The 14,996-nt window shown below is 38.7% G+C and overlaps 1 protein-coding gene across 1 annotated transcript in view; it reads left to right on the top strand.

The window, feature by feature from the left end:
* The window catches only part of ZNF704 (zinc finger protein 704), a 160,436-nt gene that overhangs the window by 131,650 nt on the left and 13,790 nt on the right, over window positions 1-14,996 (top strand). Inside the window, exons 5-7 of the mRNA XM_089661000.1 lie at window positions 1,553-1,653; window positions 3,021-3,285; window positions 5,044-5,142. Of these exons, the coding sequence (XP_089517126.1) occupies window positions 1,553-1,653; window positions 3,021-3,285; window positions 5,044-5,142 (465 nt within the window). The remainder of the gene's footprint in view (window positions 1-1,552; window positions 1,654-3,020; window positions 3,286-5,043; window positions 5,143-14,996) is intronic.

Raw genomic sequence — 14,996 nt, forward strand, 5'->3', positions numbered from 1 at the left:
TTGTTTGAAGGATGTAATCTGAAATTTCAGGATTTTTGATGAGAACCGCCAAGCCAAACTTTCCACAGTGCATTGTGCAGACACAATCATTGACCAATAACAAAAAAATGGAGTTAAATAAGATTTCCTGGATTATGATCCATGAAACGGTTGCGTGATTAATGATAGACAATCTATGTTTGACCTCACATGGGAACCGTGGGCATCCTTTATGAAGATAGCATTACCTTCTTCTCAAACTTGATTAAGCACTACCTTCTCTCCTTGGTCTCCTGGGTCTCCTATCAGTCTCTTTTCTTTTTCTCCCTCTTTCTATCCTTTCTCCTTTTTCTTCTTCAACTCTTCTGTTCTCCTTCTCTTTTTTTTTCATCTTACTAGTATTCTCTGTTCCTTTGTTATTTCTTTTTTTTTCTGTATGTTTCAGTTGATTGTCAGCCCATTGTCTGTCACTTAAGGCATTTCTTTTTATTTCTGATGTAAATGCCGTATGTTTTGTCCGACTTTATGCTCTATAACGTCTTGTTACTGTCATTGTAAAATTTTGCAATTTTGAAATAAAAAACTTTTGAAAACAAAAATGGGGTCCCCCCTAAAATTATGTTTCAGACCCTCAAATTACATACTGGACCCTTATCCTTGGTGCCAACTGCTAGAGAAAGCAGGGTGCCTTTTATTCACTTATCAAATAATGGCTGGAATACAGAAAGCAAACACTTGTAGGAATGCCATTTTATCATGCTTTAGACATTTTTAACTACACCAATATGGGCATGTTACACCCCCTGCTGTCCAGGACATTTTTCAGTGCTGTGACAGTTTGACTGACAATTACTTCATGTCATGTAACTGTGACTGGCCGAGCTCTGTCACATGAGGGGAAGTGGAGTGAATCACATGATCCCCTATGCGTGGATGTAAGAGGTATTTTTTTGCTCTTAGCAGTAGAATGGAGCAGTGGAGGAATGAACAAAGGTTAGTATGTGCCACTAGGGAGGGGAAATAAACTAACGTTATGCTTTGCTATGGATGGGCAAAGGATATTTTTGCGTTAGGCAATCTTCCAGATTTTTACAAACTCATTACAATTACAGGTGATTGTATTTTACAGTAGGTGTTTTTTTGTGTCTTTTTTAGAATGTGGGTTTTTTTTTTTATTTAACTGACATCTCACAATATGATGTGTTCCAAAACATTTGTTATCATGAACAGCACACTTTTTATCATGCTGGCTAGGGACTTTAAATTTTCACACCTATCATATGTGTCTGCATTTTCCTGTGCATTTTTATTGCCTTCAGCAGATGGGTTGTCCTACTTTGACGCACACTGCCATTCCACTTGAATGCCCCTATAAAGCATGAGGACATGAGGACTAGAACTTTTTGGGCAAATCACATCAACCCACTGCACCAGCACCATTATAAACAAAGCAATCCTGTGAACCTACACTAATGGCCATTATAAGTGTGAATGAGCTCTACAGCTTTTCTGTCTTTTTATATTATTCATATGTTTGTAAAGATCCATTACAATGTGCCCTGTTTATTCACAGAACTCAATGAAAGTGATGTTCAAATGTCTGTGGAAAAAGTGTGGGAAAATTCTAAGCACTGCTGCTGGGATCAAGAAACACATTCGGACCATTCACCTTGGGTAACCTATTACAATACTTGTAGTCTGTTGGTTCAAATTGATTAGCTATGGCATCTGGTATTTTCAGCTATGTAACTGTTATTTTAGGATCTCATTTGTCCTCATTGCTGAAAATAATAGTCCTTATGGCAAATTGTGATCTTTGTAGCTTAGGGAAATACAGTAAGCCTAATGAATTTAAGCTTTACTTTACCTTCCATTTTCTCTGGAATACCAAGAGAAGAAGCTGGACAGAAACCAAACAAATCTGTCTATAAACTGTCTGTAAAAATCTACAAATCTGTCAATAAAGCCAATAGTTCCATTAAAAGGTGCAAGCTAATGGGAGATGTTCTCTGCAGCCCATTAGTGTTGTTGTGTACTGCTCTGAACTAAAAAAAAGAGAACAGATACAGTATAAAGCATTATCCACAGTACAATAATTGTATGCTCACATGGCTAAAATGTTATTTCTTGACCAAATATAATTGATTATATATATTGAAAAATTCACTTAGCAAAGATGCTTTATTTTTATTTTTATTAGAGCTTATGTATATATTTTAATTTGCTGGAAGATTTTTTTAATGGCTGTAAAGAAAAGAGTTAAAGTGATTGTAGACATGAAATATAAACAAAGCATATCCCTCTATAAAGTGTACATGTCTCAATTAAAAGCACTAAGTGTAATTCCTGTCTGCTGCTTTGTTCCTCTGCTATCGACATGAATCACTTCTAACACGTTTTTCTGACACCAAGTGAAAAATGTTGATAGGGGAGGGACCTCCAGCAGATAGACAGCTCTGTTCCTGTGAGCTGTGTGGAGGTTGTGTGTCACTTCCCCCCATAGAGCTCTCAGACATCTCCTCACTGAGCTTTGCAGAGTGTAACTTCAGCTCTCTGCTCCCTTTTTTCTAAACTCCCAGACAAGCTCTAAAATTCAGCACTTTGCACGGATGTAGAAAAGAGGATACTGCAGATAAACAGGTACAACTTATGTAGGAAGATTTGTTTAATCTCTGTGTATCACTTGAGGCCACTCTGTTCACTGGGTATATGTAAGGGTTTACAACCACTTTAATACTTACAGTATATGTCCTCCTGCCCACACCACCAATCTGCACTCATCTGGTTCCATTCACCAGTTCCAAGATCATTACTGTGTTCTGTAGTGACATAGGGGCTGCCAGATAGTACTACATAATGTATTGGGGAATTTTTGTTCTATACATACTGTATTCTGAATCTTCCTTTGTATTCAGAAGTATTCAGGAAGTACCACTGGTATGTGTTACTAGTCATGTCTTTGTATTTTTCATACACACACATGACCTGCAAAGCTTAGAGAGATAATTTTGAGATTCTTAATTCAATGTTTCTCTCTTCAGCCGCAGTGGAGAATCTGATGATTGTGATGGTGAAGAAGACTTCTACTATACAGAGATCAGACTAAACAATGACTCTGGCACCGAAGGATTCTACAGCCTGTCTGCTGTATCTCCAACCTATGCATCGGTTCCGTCTACAGTACTCCTTCCTAGTGCTGGAAGTTATGAAACCATCTATACCAAGACAGACACCAAGCTAAACACCTGTCTGAGTAGATCAGCTCCAAACACCTATTACTTAGTGAATTCAGATCATGCTTATCAGGTAAACCATGAAAATTAATGTAAGTTAATATCTATAAAGAAAAATTATTGTTACCTACCACATAGCGAGGTTCATAATGCTGATAAAGTTTTATTGTGAAATTCAGGTTTGGATATATTTATGAATTCGCATTCACTTACCTGCTGTGTTGGAAAGAGTTTACTCACTTCCCATCATATATATCATGATGGGGCAACTTTTTTGTCCTGCCACAACACCTGTATGTATAAACAATGCCAGGAATTTCAAAAAGAAGAGAAATGGTGGTGCCAAATATGGATAAATTACATGGTGTAAGATTTGTACTCCATCTGGAAAAAATAAAGTGTGTTACATTTAGTGATTTCTTTTGAATTTAGCAATGAAAGACATTTAATTCAATGTTTTATGGTGTGCTCCTAAATGGTCATTTAGTCAGCTCTCCACCAATAATAATTAATCTACATATATAAGCTGAATACATTAATTGACAAGTCTTTAATTTTGGCTCTAAGAGGTCCCATACATTTTTACTTTACCATTTTCTGTTTGACCCTATACACTGTCCATCATTCATTTTTAATTCCCAGTCCTGGAAGACATGCTTAACAACACTGCACTGAATTCGGGATATGAGCGTTCACCATCACAAGGAAAGATCAAAACTCATCACCACAAAGAAATGGCTTCAAGGGCAAGGAGGACCCAGTGTCCTCTGCTTGTTTTGGCTTGAAGCTGAAGACCAATATGAGAATGGGGATACCAGGAAGAAGCTCGTCTGCTCAGTCTGAAGGTCGGGAAAATGAGTAAGAGAGGGAATTTAGAACAGCAAAAATCTCCGATTAGTTCTTAGTTGTAATTGATCTATGGCTTTTAGCTTGGTCTTTATATCTGTTGAGATGGGTGGGTCTGAAATGGGACAAGCTGTCAGAAAGAAGATATCTCTTGCATCTGTTCTGTATTGTTTTGCTTGTCTGTCAATAACTGGAACCAGCTCCCCCATATAGAGGTAAGTTCTTTTCGGCCACCTCATCATCTGATAACGTTCAAGGTTTGTTCAACAGTCGTCTTACAGCTCGACAAGATACCAACAATTCGATAGCAGGAAAGCCATAGATGTGCTATTTTTTTAAGGGATTCAATATGATCAGAATATCTTTCATTGTTGTCATGTTTGCTCCAATTCTGAGTTACGTATTTAAATTGAAAGATATAGGTGTTCTCACTAATATATTTCAGACAGAAAACCATGGGTTGCATTTCATCTTGTGGCTATTCCTTAGATGAATGCAACTTCTCTACTAAAAGCACTGTGGCATTAGCCAGAAATTAATCAAACTTGGGGGGGGTAAACATTTCTACAGTACTATAAATAGCAGACACCTATTCATACCTGACACCATCTCAGATCTCTTGTAGACTAGCGGAGGGTTACTAAAACATACAGTAAGTGCTTCTTAGTTGCTGACCCCACCTCACTCTCAAGCTTTACTATTAGCCGATCACTGTGATGGACCTTGCTAGCCAATAGTAAGGGTTAGAAAGTGTGGAAGGAAAGAGGGGATCAGTGTCATTGACCCCAAAACTCTGTGTATGTAGGGTCCTGGAATGGTCTACAAAGGAGCTCGGATGGCCTGCAGACACTTGGAGGCACCTATTTAAAGTCCGCACACTATTAGAATTTTGTCCCCCACAGGTTCACATTATTTGTAATTAACTGATTTGTGATTTTTAAACGAATGCCTGATAATTATATAGAATATTTTTGTTTTCTTTTAGGCTACGCCTTCAGTGAACATTCCAAACTCAAGGCAAAATAATGTCAACAACTTCAGTGTTCCTCGACTCCTGCCTCAAACTACTTTTAATGGCACCTCAGTGAGTAAACATAATAGAAGGAAATATTTAGGAATACTGAGTGGAGCAGACCACATCAATGGTGAAAATTCAAGACATATAGTGGAAACAATGGGCAAGGAAAGTAAACAATCAAGAGTAGGACAGTTGAATACATCAGATATATTTAATCTGCTGTTATTAAACATTTAAAGAAAAAATATTAATTTCACATTAGAATAGAAAAACAATATTGATACACAGATCCAATGTGATCCATGGTATGACCGTAAACAAGTATACCAATTCCCAATAGATGAGTACAACACACATATTACATGGCAGAAAAGACGCATGGTGATAAAAAAAAAGTCTTAGTATGGGTCATTGTAACAGCAAGCAAAAATTTGTACTTGTCTGGAAGACATCAAATATAGTAGTTATAGCAAAATTTCAGTTACACAGGGTTACAAAACATATCACAGAAAATAAGCTGTCTCCTGATCCAGCTACAGTCAGCTGTACTAGGTAATGGTTAGCTCCTATCTGTTAATAGCTTAAAGCCCATCTACAGTTAAATGTTTAGGATATTAAAGGGTTAGTCAGTAACCTCTGTCAGGTTTTTAAAGAGATTTCCACTCACTTTCTGTTCTATGTGCAGACAGAGAGGAAGCAAGAAAAAAAACTATTCTAATTATTGCCTGTATCCTTGCTGCATGGATGTTCCCTCACTTCCTGTTCTACCTGACACCTGTCATGTGGAAAGGAAGCGTGAAAAAAAATCACCCAATCATCAAGAGCAATAACATTTGACAAAAGTTTTAGTCCTTCTCTATTCTATCCAAACCAAGAAAATGGATGAAATTAGGCATTAGACGTCAAGGATATCAGGGGAGGAGCAGAGCATAGAAGGCCATAATATTTTTGAAAAGAAAGTGGAGGCAGACATCTTAGCCTGTTCAAGAAGTAGGAAGAAGCATGTGATTGTGGCATCTAGAGCAAAGAGAGGCGCTGAGAGAGATCAGAGTGGCAGAGGGGATCAGAGGTGATGGATAGGTATAAATAGGTATAAATGATGGTCTATGAAAAGAACAATACGCATGATATTTCCATAATATGGTAATATATCCCTTTGTTCCTTCTTCACTGCTATAATGTGTAAAATTATATGCGAAAACTAATCTTTTGCATTAACCAGCTCCTTATTAGTACATTTTTATAACTATATCTGTATCCTGTGCCTTACATGTGTAAGGAAAGTTGATTGGCATCATATCATTTAACAATTAAAAGTTCTCTTTTATCAAGTCCTGGTCATGATATCTGCTAGATCAAACGCTTTTCCCTTGTGGCAGCATTGCACTTCTGGCCTGCTTGGCACAAATGTCATACGATAATACCCATAGGTGCCTCTGGGATTTCAATATATTAATCTGGATTCTATATAGGGAGCATGGTTATTTCATACATACAAAAGAGGAAGTTGAATAAAAATTCTAATTACATCTAGAAACCTTAGCAAAAATTCATACGATCCTCCATGAAGGATCCAACTATAGTCCTCGTTCATAGGCTTTGCCATTTTAGTGCTTAACAATGGCACCATACCCAGACCAAAAATTAAGCATGGCTGGAAAATCACATCTTTTGCACCACAGTATTCATTAACTTGTCACTTGTTTGAGCTTAGAAATTGTTTAATTGTTTGGGTAGTTCATGAATGTAATTGTTGACTTTATGGCGAGACAACAGAATTGCCATTATTCCTACCTCATTATTCTGTATTTATTCCAAGAGTGTGACTACAATAGATCACAGCTGTGGAGCCCTTTGTAGAACCCGAACAGACCAGCTTTATTTTGTGCATAATTTATTTTTTTAACTATTAGAATTCGTATACAGTACCCAGACAAAGGAGGTACGATAGTCCCACCCTGTTTGTTTGAATAGACCTTTTGAAGATGCAGGCAGTCCCTGGGTTATGAACAAGATAAGTTCTGTAGATTTGTTCTTAAAGTCTTACTAAACCCACAACAGTAAAATCAGTCTGTATATGCAGTAAAGCATGCTTGTTATAGTCACTGTGGAACCTAAGGGGTTAATCCTCTGCATTGTGTAAAAAGTCTGTTTGGTCCTTTCTTCTCTGCCCCTCCTCTTGTTCAAATGTCCTTCTGATAAGACAGACTAAACCCGTAGCACATGCTCAGCTTAGTGTATATTGCTAGAGAGGTTTTTTTTTTTCTTTGGCGAGTGCATGTGATAAGCACAGAGCCAATCCGCACTGTCCAGACAGAGGGTCAGGGGTTTTGCATCCTCCTAGAACAGAAAGAAAACTCCTACAAGCTTTAACCAGTGCTCTGCTGAAGTCACACGCTGATGAGAAAAGGTATTTAGCCGTTTATATTTACTAAAATAATTTCATTTCTATGTTGTGTGTACTGTGGGAGATCAGATATAGTGAATGCAGGGTCCTAGGTTTAGTAACACTTCAAGTTGAATTTGTATTTAAGTTTGAACAGCTACATTTTATAAGTGTAACTCCAGCCAAAAAAATATTTTTATGTTTTGGATAGGATAGGTAAGGGTTAACTGGTCATGCAGTAATGTGGGATTTCTGAGAGGTCCGCAGGACAGTAGGTGCCAGCATGTGGTGAGCAGCAAGATGGCCGCCTTTCTTAAGTATGAGTCTTATGTAAGATGTTATTAACTCGGGGACTGCCTGCATGGTAACACAGAATAGGTGATTAATGGTCAGGCCGAAGAAATACATTTAAAAAATATTTTCAGGCATAATAATAGTTTGTCTTTGAGTCAGCAGATTAAGCTTTAGGCTCTTTTTTCATGTTTTAACTACTTCAGCTCTTGCACCTCTATAACCCTTAAGGACCAGAACAATTTTTACATTTCCACTATGGACTCTTTGATTTCTTGATATCTTGATACGATTATTTAATTATATCTTTTTCAGAGTTGACTCTTAGACCATGGGCTACTTGCTGCTAGCTTCAGGTGATTGGACAATGGCAAAACATTTGCTGGGAACCACCCAGTAGTGTACCCATATATCCCCGCCCACTCTGTTGAGCAATATATTTCTAGTGTCTTTGAATGATAAATCTCTTCTCCTGCTGTAGAAGATTTGTTCTATTTTTGTCCAATTTTACGCCTTTCTTGAACTGACACTTCTATCAGGATTAAACTGTTTATTACATTACAGCTCGCTAGCAGTTTCACGATCTGGTAACTTCAATGTACAGTATATCTAGGGAACCATACCTGGACCCCTCAATTCCTCAGCCAGCCTGTAATGTTTGCTTCAGGCTCTGGATCCTGAATTCCATGCTCACCTTGGTATGTGGTGCAATGAGTGAGTTAGCTGCAGGGTGCTATACAGATCCAGGGCCATGGCCTATCCCTTTGGCACCCAGATCCTGAAGATTCCTTTGGTGGTATGCACACCATCACAAGCAAAGTCTGAACACTAGATTGAACCAGTGACATGAATAGGGTAAAACAGGGTTTCAATTTACCTTACAGAGTAGTTACTGCATTATATCCCACACAAGCAGTTTTGAGGGCACAGGTCATGGGGCTATCTACACTTTGGGTGTTTTTGCCTTGACTATTATTGCCTTGCTTACTTGGCCTCATTATAGGGTTTACTTATTTAAAATTTGCAGTTCTTTCTTCCACCTCACTGTCAGAAGTTCCTCTCTGGCTAGTGAAGCAGTGCTCATAAGACCCTGGACTGCATACATCAGACTGCCATTTCTGCTAACTATTCAAGCTGTTCATTTTCCAACTCACCTGATAGCTCAGGGACACAGCCACAGGAACTAAGCGCCTAGGTTATTGCAATTCCTTAAGACCAGACACACTGAACCTCCTCAGTTTATGTTCATTCTGTGAGCACCCTGTGGGGGAAGATCCCCACTTATCAATGGCAGATTACAGGTGCTCAGAAGTGGGAGAACATGGGGCAAACAATAGAATTTCTGCTGCAGTCCCTGAAGAAATTCCAAGTACCTCTCAGGTTGCTAGCATGTCCCTTGTTACGAAGGGAGGTCGTCCACTAATACTGCTCCATCCCCCTCATTCAAGCTGCTGCACAAACATACAACATTCAACTTGTCTATCTAAAGCAGAATTCTCTGCCACTATGACTGATCTCTTCCAAAGGCTATCGATACTTCTGGGGTTGGTAGGTACCAACACCCAAAAACACTCTTCTGGCTGCCTATTGTAAGTATTTTGCAGAATGTGAAGGGGGTGCTGACTTTTTAGCGGAGTCTGCAAATGATTTTTCAGAACCACAATTTCAACTGCAAATTATTTTTCAGAACCACAGTTTCAACTGTTACTTCAGCATTATTATCATGCCTAGACATATCGGCAGCTTTTGTGGGTTGCTTCTGCCTCTTGTCCATTTGGGCAGCTCCACAGTTGACTTGAGAAATCATTGGTACCATTACTGGCTCCGGGGAGGTTTCCCTGCGCAACTCTGCAGCACCTGTTACTGTCACTAGGGAACATGGCACACAGACTGCCTTGGTCACCCCTAGTATAGCTCTCCCAGCACTCTGCTGGATTATCTTTGGCAAAAACAGAGTTATTATGTCCTTTTCAGTCCCTGCCTTTGCCGCAGACTGGGTTTTAATCTGTGTCACACCAGGTCCATATGTAATATGGATCTCTCAGCTGGACATACTACCATTTCATTGGGATTAGTCCCATAAATGACAAGTCTTAGCAGATCCCAGGGCAGGTGTCAAAGCCTTCACTTGAGAGCACTGTCTATTATCCATGGTATAATATCACAGAGTGACACTGCAGACTTTCCGGACCCACTGGCACCCCCTGCAGGTAACACAGGATTCCTGTTGCAAGGGGTAACAGCAGACTTGCACTCCAAAGATGGTTGGTTAGACCTCATACTGGATACTAGCTGTTGTGCCTCCTTTTCCACTTCGTCTAAGCAGCTATTATGCGATATTCTGTGCTTCTTTTACTTCCCAGTGCTTTTGCTGGTGATCCCAGTCACTGTGAATCTTGTCCACTATTGTACATTGTATTGCTCAATGACACCAGCAGATACTATCTGCAGTTCTCATTTTACACAAGAACAGTAGCTACAGCTGCTGATGTGATGCTGAGCAGGTCCTAGCTGTCAAATAAGCAGGAGGGGAGATATGCTCAAGGAACTACAGTATGTTCAAGTGTTTTAGGGCATATCACCTTCACTTGAGGTCCAGAACAGGTTAATTCTTTTGGCCTGATTTCTTAATCAAAGGCTGTTCTTTGCATAGCTAAATGATCGTCAGTGTCTCGCAGATGCTCAGTTTAAGTTTCTGCCTTAGTAAGACAAGCAGTGCATTTAACCAAACAGCTCTGATGCTCTCTCCTTAGCTCTTGGAATCCTTTGTCATAGTAAAGGTTATATTAAAGGTTTGTCAATCTCAATAAATAGTGTGCTGTCCCTTTAAATATATAAAATACAAAACAATCAATGTTATGTGTCCCTATAAAAAGTGCCCACAACCAATATATAACGCCAATATAAACATAAACATGTAAATCAATACATAAATAAACAATATATAAAGAATTCATATACAAAATATAAGTAAATTAATGAAGTCCCCAAATCAGTCGTGGAAAGAAAATGCTCTGTGCTGTAAAACTTTATACTTTGTGCTTCCGTTCGCACAAATGGTGCTCCTCAAAAAAACAAGCAAGTCTCTTACCAAAAAGAGATGATCTCAAGCTACAGAGATCAAATAAGCATATGCGTCATGACCCAAGACTGGCACTCTCTCCGACAAACCACCGAAGGAATTGCTGCATACACTGAAAAGGTTTACAGTCCCACCGGGATTCCACTCTCATTTCCAGTGCCACTCATCATAATGGTATGAAAGGATTAAGCAAGGAGAAACTTCATAGTGCAGTATAATTTAAAAACCAACTATTTATTGAATATATTGCACTTACAATCAGGTGAATAAATCAGGCAGTGTACAGCGATATGCTAGCATCCGGCCACAATTTCTCTTTTTATAGGGACACATAGCATTGATTGTTTTGTATTTTATATATTTAAAGGGACAGCACACTTTTTATTGAGATTGATAAAAAAATTGAGTATTCAGATTTATTAGTTGCAGCAGTTCACATCTTATAAGCTTTGGTTGGGCTAAGCGAAGGGAATTTTTTGATATATATAAAATGGTTATTTGTAAAACAAATATTTTAACTATACAAAAAACAGATATACAACATTTTCAAAATGTTTAAATGTAAAAAATAAAAAAATAACGTTGACCCCAAAGCATTAGAATTTCTTTTTAGGAATTTACTGGCAGAACAGTTTTGTTTGTTGAAATTCACCCTGTAGATAAGGGATTAATTAAAGTTTTTATCACTTTTAGGTTATTTTAAATTTCTCTGTGCACTTATTTATAATCCTGAAAGATATTTATATAACTGCTGTGATAATTTGGGGGTAATTAGCTCAACGGTAGTGCTTTCCAGTGAGTTCAGTCCACTCCAGAAGTGTTTTTAAAGTGCTTGCAAACCCAACATTTCATATTCCTGGTATGTACGTGCTGTACCATGTACTTGTGTGATAAAGTATCCTGTTCTCTTTGTATTGCTTCCTTTGTGCAAAATTCCTGGTGTTCCTGATAATCCTTCCGCTTTCCTATTAAAAACTAACTACTCTAAGGCTCCATGCACACTGAGCGTTTTAATAACGTTGGTAACGTTAGCTGTGTAACGTCATGTTAAAAACATGAGTTTTTCAGCGTTTTTTAGCATTTTTGCATTAGAGTTTAGCCGCAATTTGTTTGCGTTTGCTAGCGTTTTTTTTACTAAAAAAATTAAAAAAAACAGCTTGCCGTGTTTTGCTGCGTTTTTCAGCGTTAGAGCATTTTTATGATTCGTCACTCCAGAGAATACGTCTCCACTTCTCTAGAGTCCAATGGTGGCGTGCTTTACACCATGTAAAGGCTTGGATGCAGCTGCTCAGCCATGGAAACCCATTCCATGAAGCTCTCTACACACTGCTGCAATGAACCCGCTCTGTCATTTTACGTGGCCTACCACTTGGTGGCTGAGTTGCTGTTGTTCCCAGTTGCTTCCACTTTGTTATAATACCACTAACAGTTGACCGTGGAATATTTAGTAGCAAGGAAATTTCATAGATGGACTTATTACACAGGTGGCAACCTATCACTGTACCACGCTTGAATTCACTGAGCTCCTGAGAGTGACCCATTCTTTCACAAATGTTTGTAGAAGCAATCTGCATGCCTAGGTGCTTGATTTTATACACCTGTGCTAATAGAGGTGATTGGAACACCTGAATCCAATGATTTGGAGGGGGGGCCCAATACATTTGGAAATATAGTGTATCCATCTACACTGCTGACTGGCAACTGTTGTGGGGCCCAATTAAAATAAAATTAATAAAATCTACCTATTATAAAAAATATGATTTACCACAGGAATAAAGACTGTTCACTTTGGAAAGTGTATGTTAACTTTGCAAAGTGAATATTGGTAAATAGAGTGATTCTGTGTTCAAATTGAATACCTAGTCATCACAATGAAATAAAAAAGATAGGATTTTTGCTAGCACATGATTGCATATTGAAAGTTAAAGTATAACTAAATGCAAAACTTTTTTTTTTTAGTTTTGGACAGAGTAGAGGAGGATTAGAACAACTGTCAGTTTTTATTGTCTGTCGTTAGAGATTCACAACCTCTGTTTGTGCTGTTTATTATTATCATTGAAAGTAAAAGAAAATCCCAAAATTTGGGCTGTCCCCAGAAAAGTAATAGAGGGGAAATCTTCCAATGGGGACACTAGTTCTGGTGATCAGGGGCTTCCCCAGGAATTCTCTTAATTTGGAAGAATTTCCTCTTACTTCCTGTTTGGTTATGGGACAGGAAGTGAAGGGAAAACTCTGCAACTCCGACACAGATGGCAAAAAAACATTTGACAGGGCTTATAATCCTCCCTTACTCTATTTTAAAAAAAATTTGCCTATAGTTGTGCTTTAAGCTTCAGCTTTTTTATTCACATTTTATTCACAATGAACATGATCTATTCCTTAGTAAATCAACCCCACTGTGGTTTAACCACTTGCCACCAAGTACTGTGGGTGGGCAGCATGTACAGGCAGGGCGACATACCCGTATGTCGCTCTGCCTGCACTGGCACCGGCATCACCACCCACTGCCAATGTTTGGGGGCTCAAAGTGATTTTCTAGCAAAAAAAACTTTTTTTAATGTAAATTTTGTAAATAAAAAGTGCCAGAAAAGGCCTGGTCTTCAAGTGGTTAATGTGGGTGGGTAATATGTGGCGGAAGCTTCTAATGTTGGCATAAAATGCCTGGACAGCTCAAACAAATGCCAGTATAGCACAACCCCCCCCAAAATGACCCCTTTTTGGAAAGTAGACACCCCAAGCTATATGCTGAGAAGCATAGTGAGTATTTTGCAGATCTCATTCGTTACAGCAAGTTTTTGGAAAATGAAGAAAGAAAACGAAAATTTATTTTTTATTTTATTTTTTTATTTTTCAAAACCTTTTGACAAAAAGTTATATCTGCAAAATACTCACCATGCCTAATAAATTCCTTTAGGTGTCTGCTTTCCAAAATGTGGTCATTTGGGGGTGTGCTTGGACTGTCCTGAGATTTCAGGGCCTCCATAACTCTGATAGATAGTGATGAAGTGTCATGAGGAAATATGCCCTTTGAAAGCCTGAAACCAGTCATTGGATTTTGGGGGCCTGTATGTGGGTAGGTTGCCAAAAAGTCTCTCACATGTGGTATCCTTATACTCAAGTAGCAGAATGTGTTTTGGGGTGTAATTCCACATATACCCATGGCATATGTGAGCAATATATAATTTAACCTCCCTAGCGGTCTGATTATGTCAGTATCTCTGTGCTCAAAGCGGTACATTTTTTTGCATTGAAATATGTTGTTTTTTTATTGTAGGCCTGTAATTTTTAGGAATAACTCACTGAAATATGTCCGAACAAGAGTCTAGTAAACATTCCGGGTATGATAAAATTTGAAACACGAAATCATAAATTATAATTTAATAAGTAATCATAAAAAATTATAATATAATAATAATAAATGTAATTCAATAATATAATCAAACCAAAAACACTGAAATTTGCAAAATCATTTTCAGCATCTGATGACGAATTTCCGCACGAATCATTATCACTCAATTCTGCAAGTGGTTCTAATTTACTATCACTGTTCTCTAGCTGGTCTAAAACTGCTTTTGACCTAAAGGGACGCTTTTTGGACGCCATGGACATTTCTCAGTTTCCAGGCAGAAAGAACAGTAAAAATGCAGGCAGGGAACAGGACAAAGCGCTAGGGACAAAATGTATGTGAAATGGTTTGATACAGTAATGTTTTACTATGTGATTTTAGTGAATGTCACTTTTTGACATTTTTAAATTTCCCGCCGGTTACGTCCCCCGTACGTCCTGACGTCGCAGGTTAAAGAACCCGAAAGACAGATGCTGGCATCAGCCGGAGGAGATGGCAGCGGACGCTGCAGGGGACACATCGCGAGAGCGCAGGACAAGGTAAGTGCAGAAGGGATCCTGGAGCAACGCTGCAAGGTATTCCCGAGTGTAGCTCAGGGTTACCGCTTGTGGCGCAACGCTGCAAGGTATTCCCGAGTGTAGCTCAGGGTTACCGCTTGTGGTGCAAAGCTGCAAGGTATTCCCGAGTGTAGCTCAGGGTTACCGCTTGTGGTGCTGAAACTTTACCCCAAGCTATACTCGGGAATACCTCCAGGGAGGTTAAGTGACAACTTTATGTAAAAAAAAAAATTGGGGGGGGGGGGCATTTTTCAAGAA

This window comes from Staurois parvus, unplaced genomic scaffold (genome assembly GCF_062004578.1).
Source record: "Staurois parvus isolate SC_StPar_1 unplaced genomic scaffold, SC_StPar_1.0 ptg001302l, whole genome shotgun sequence".
NCBI lineage: Eukaryota > Metazoa > Chordata > Amphibia > Anura > Ranidae > Staurois > Staurois parvus.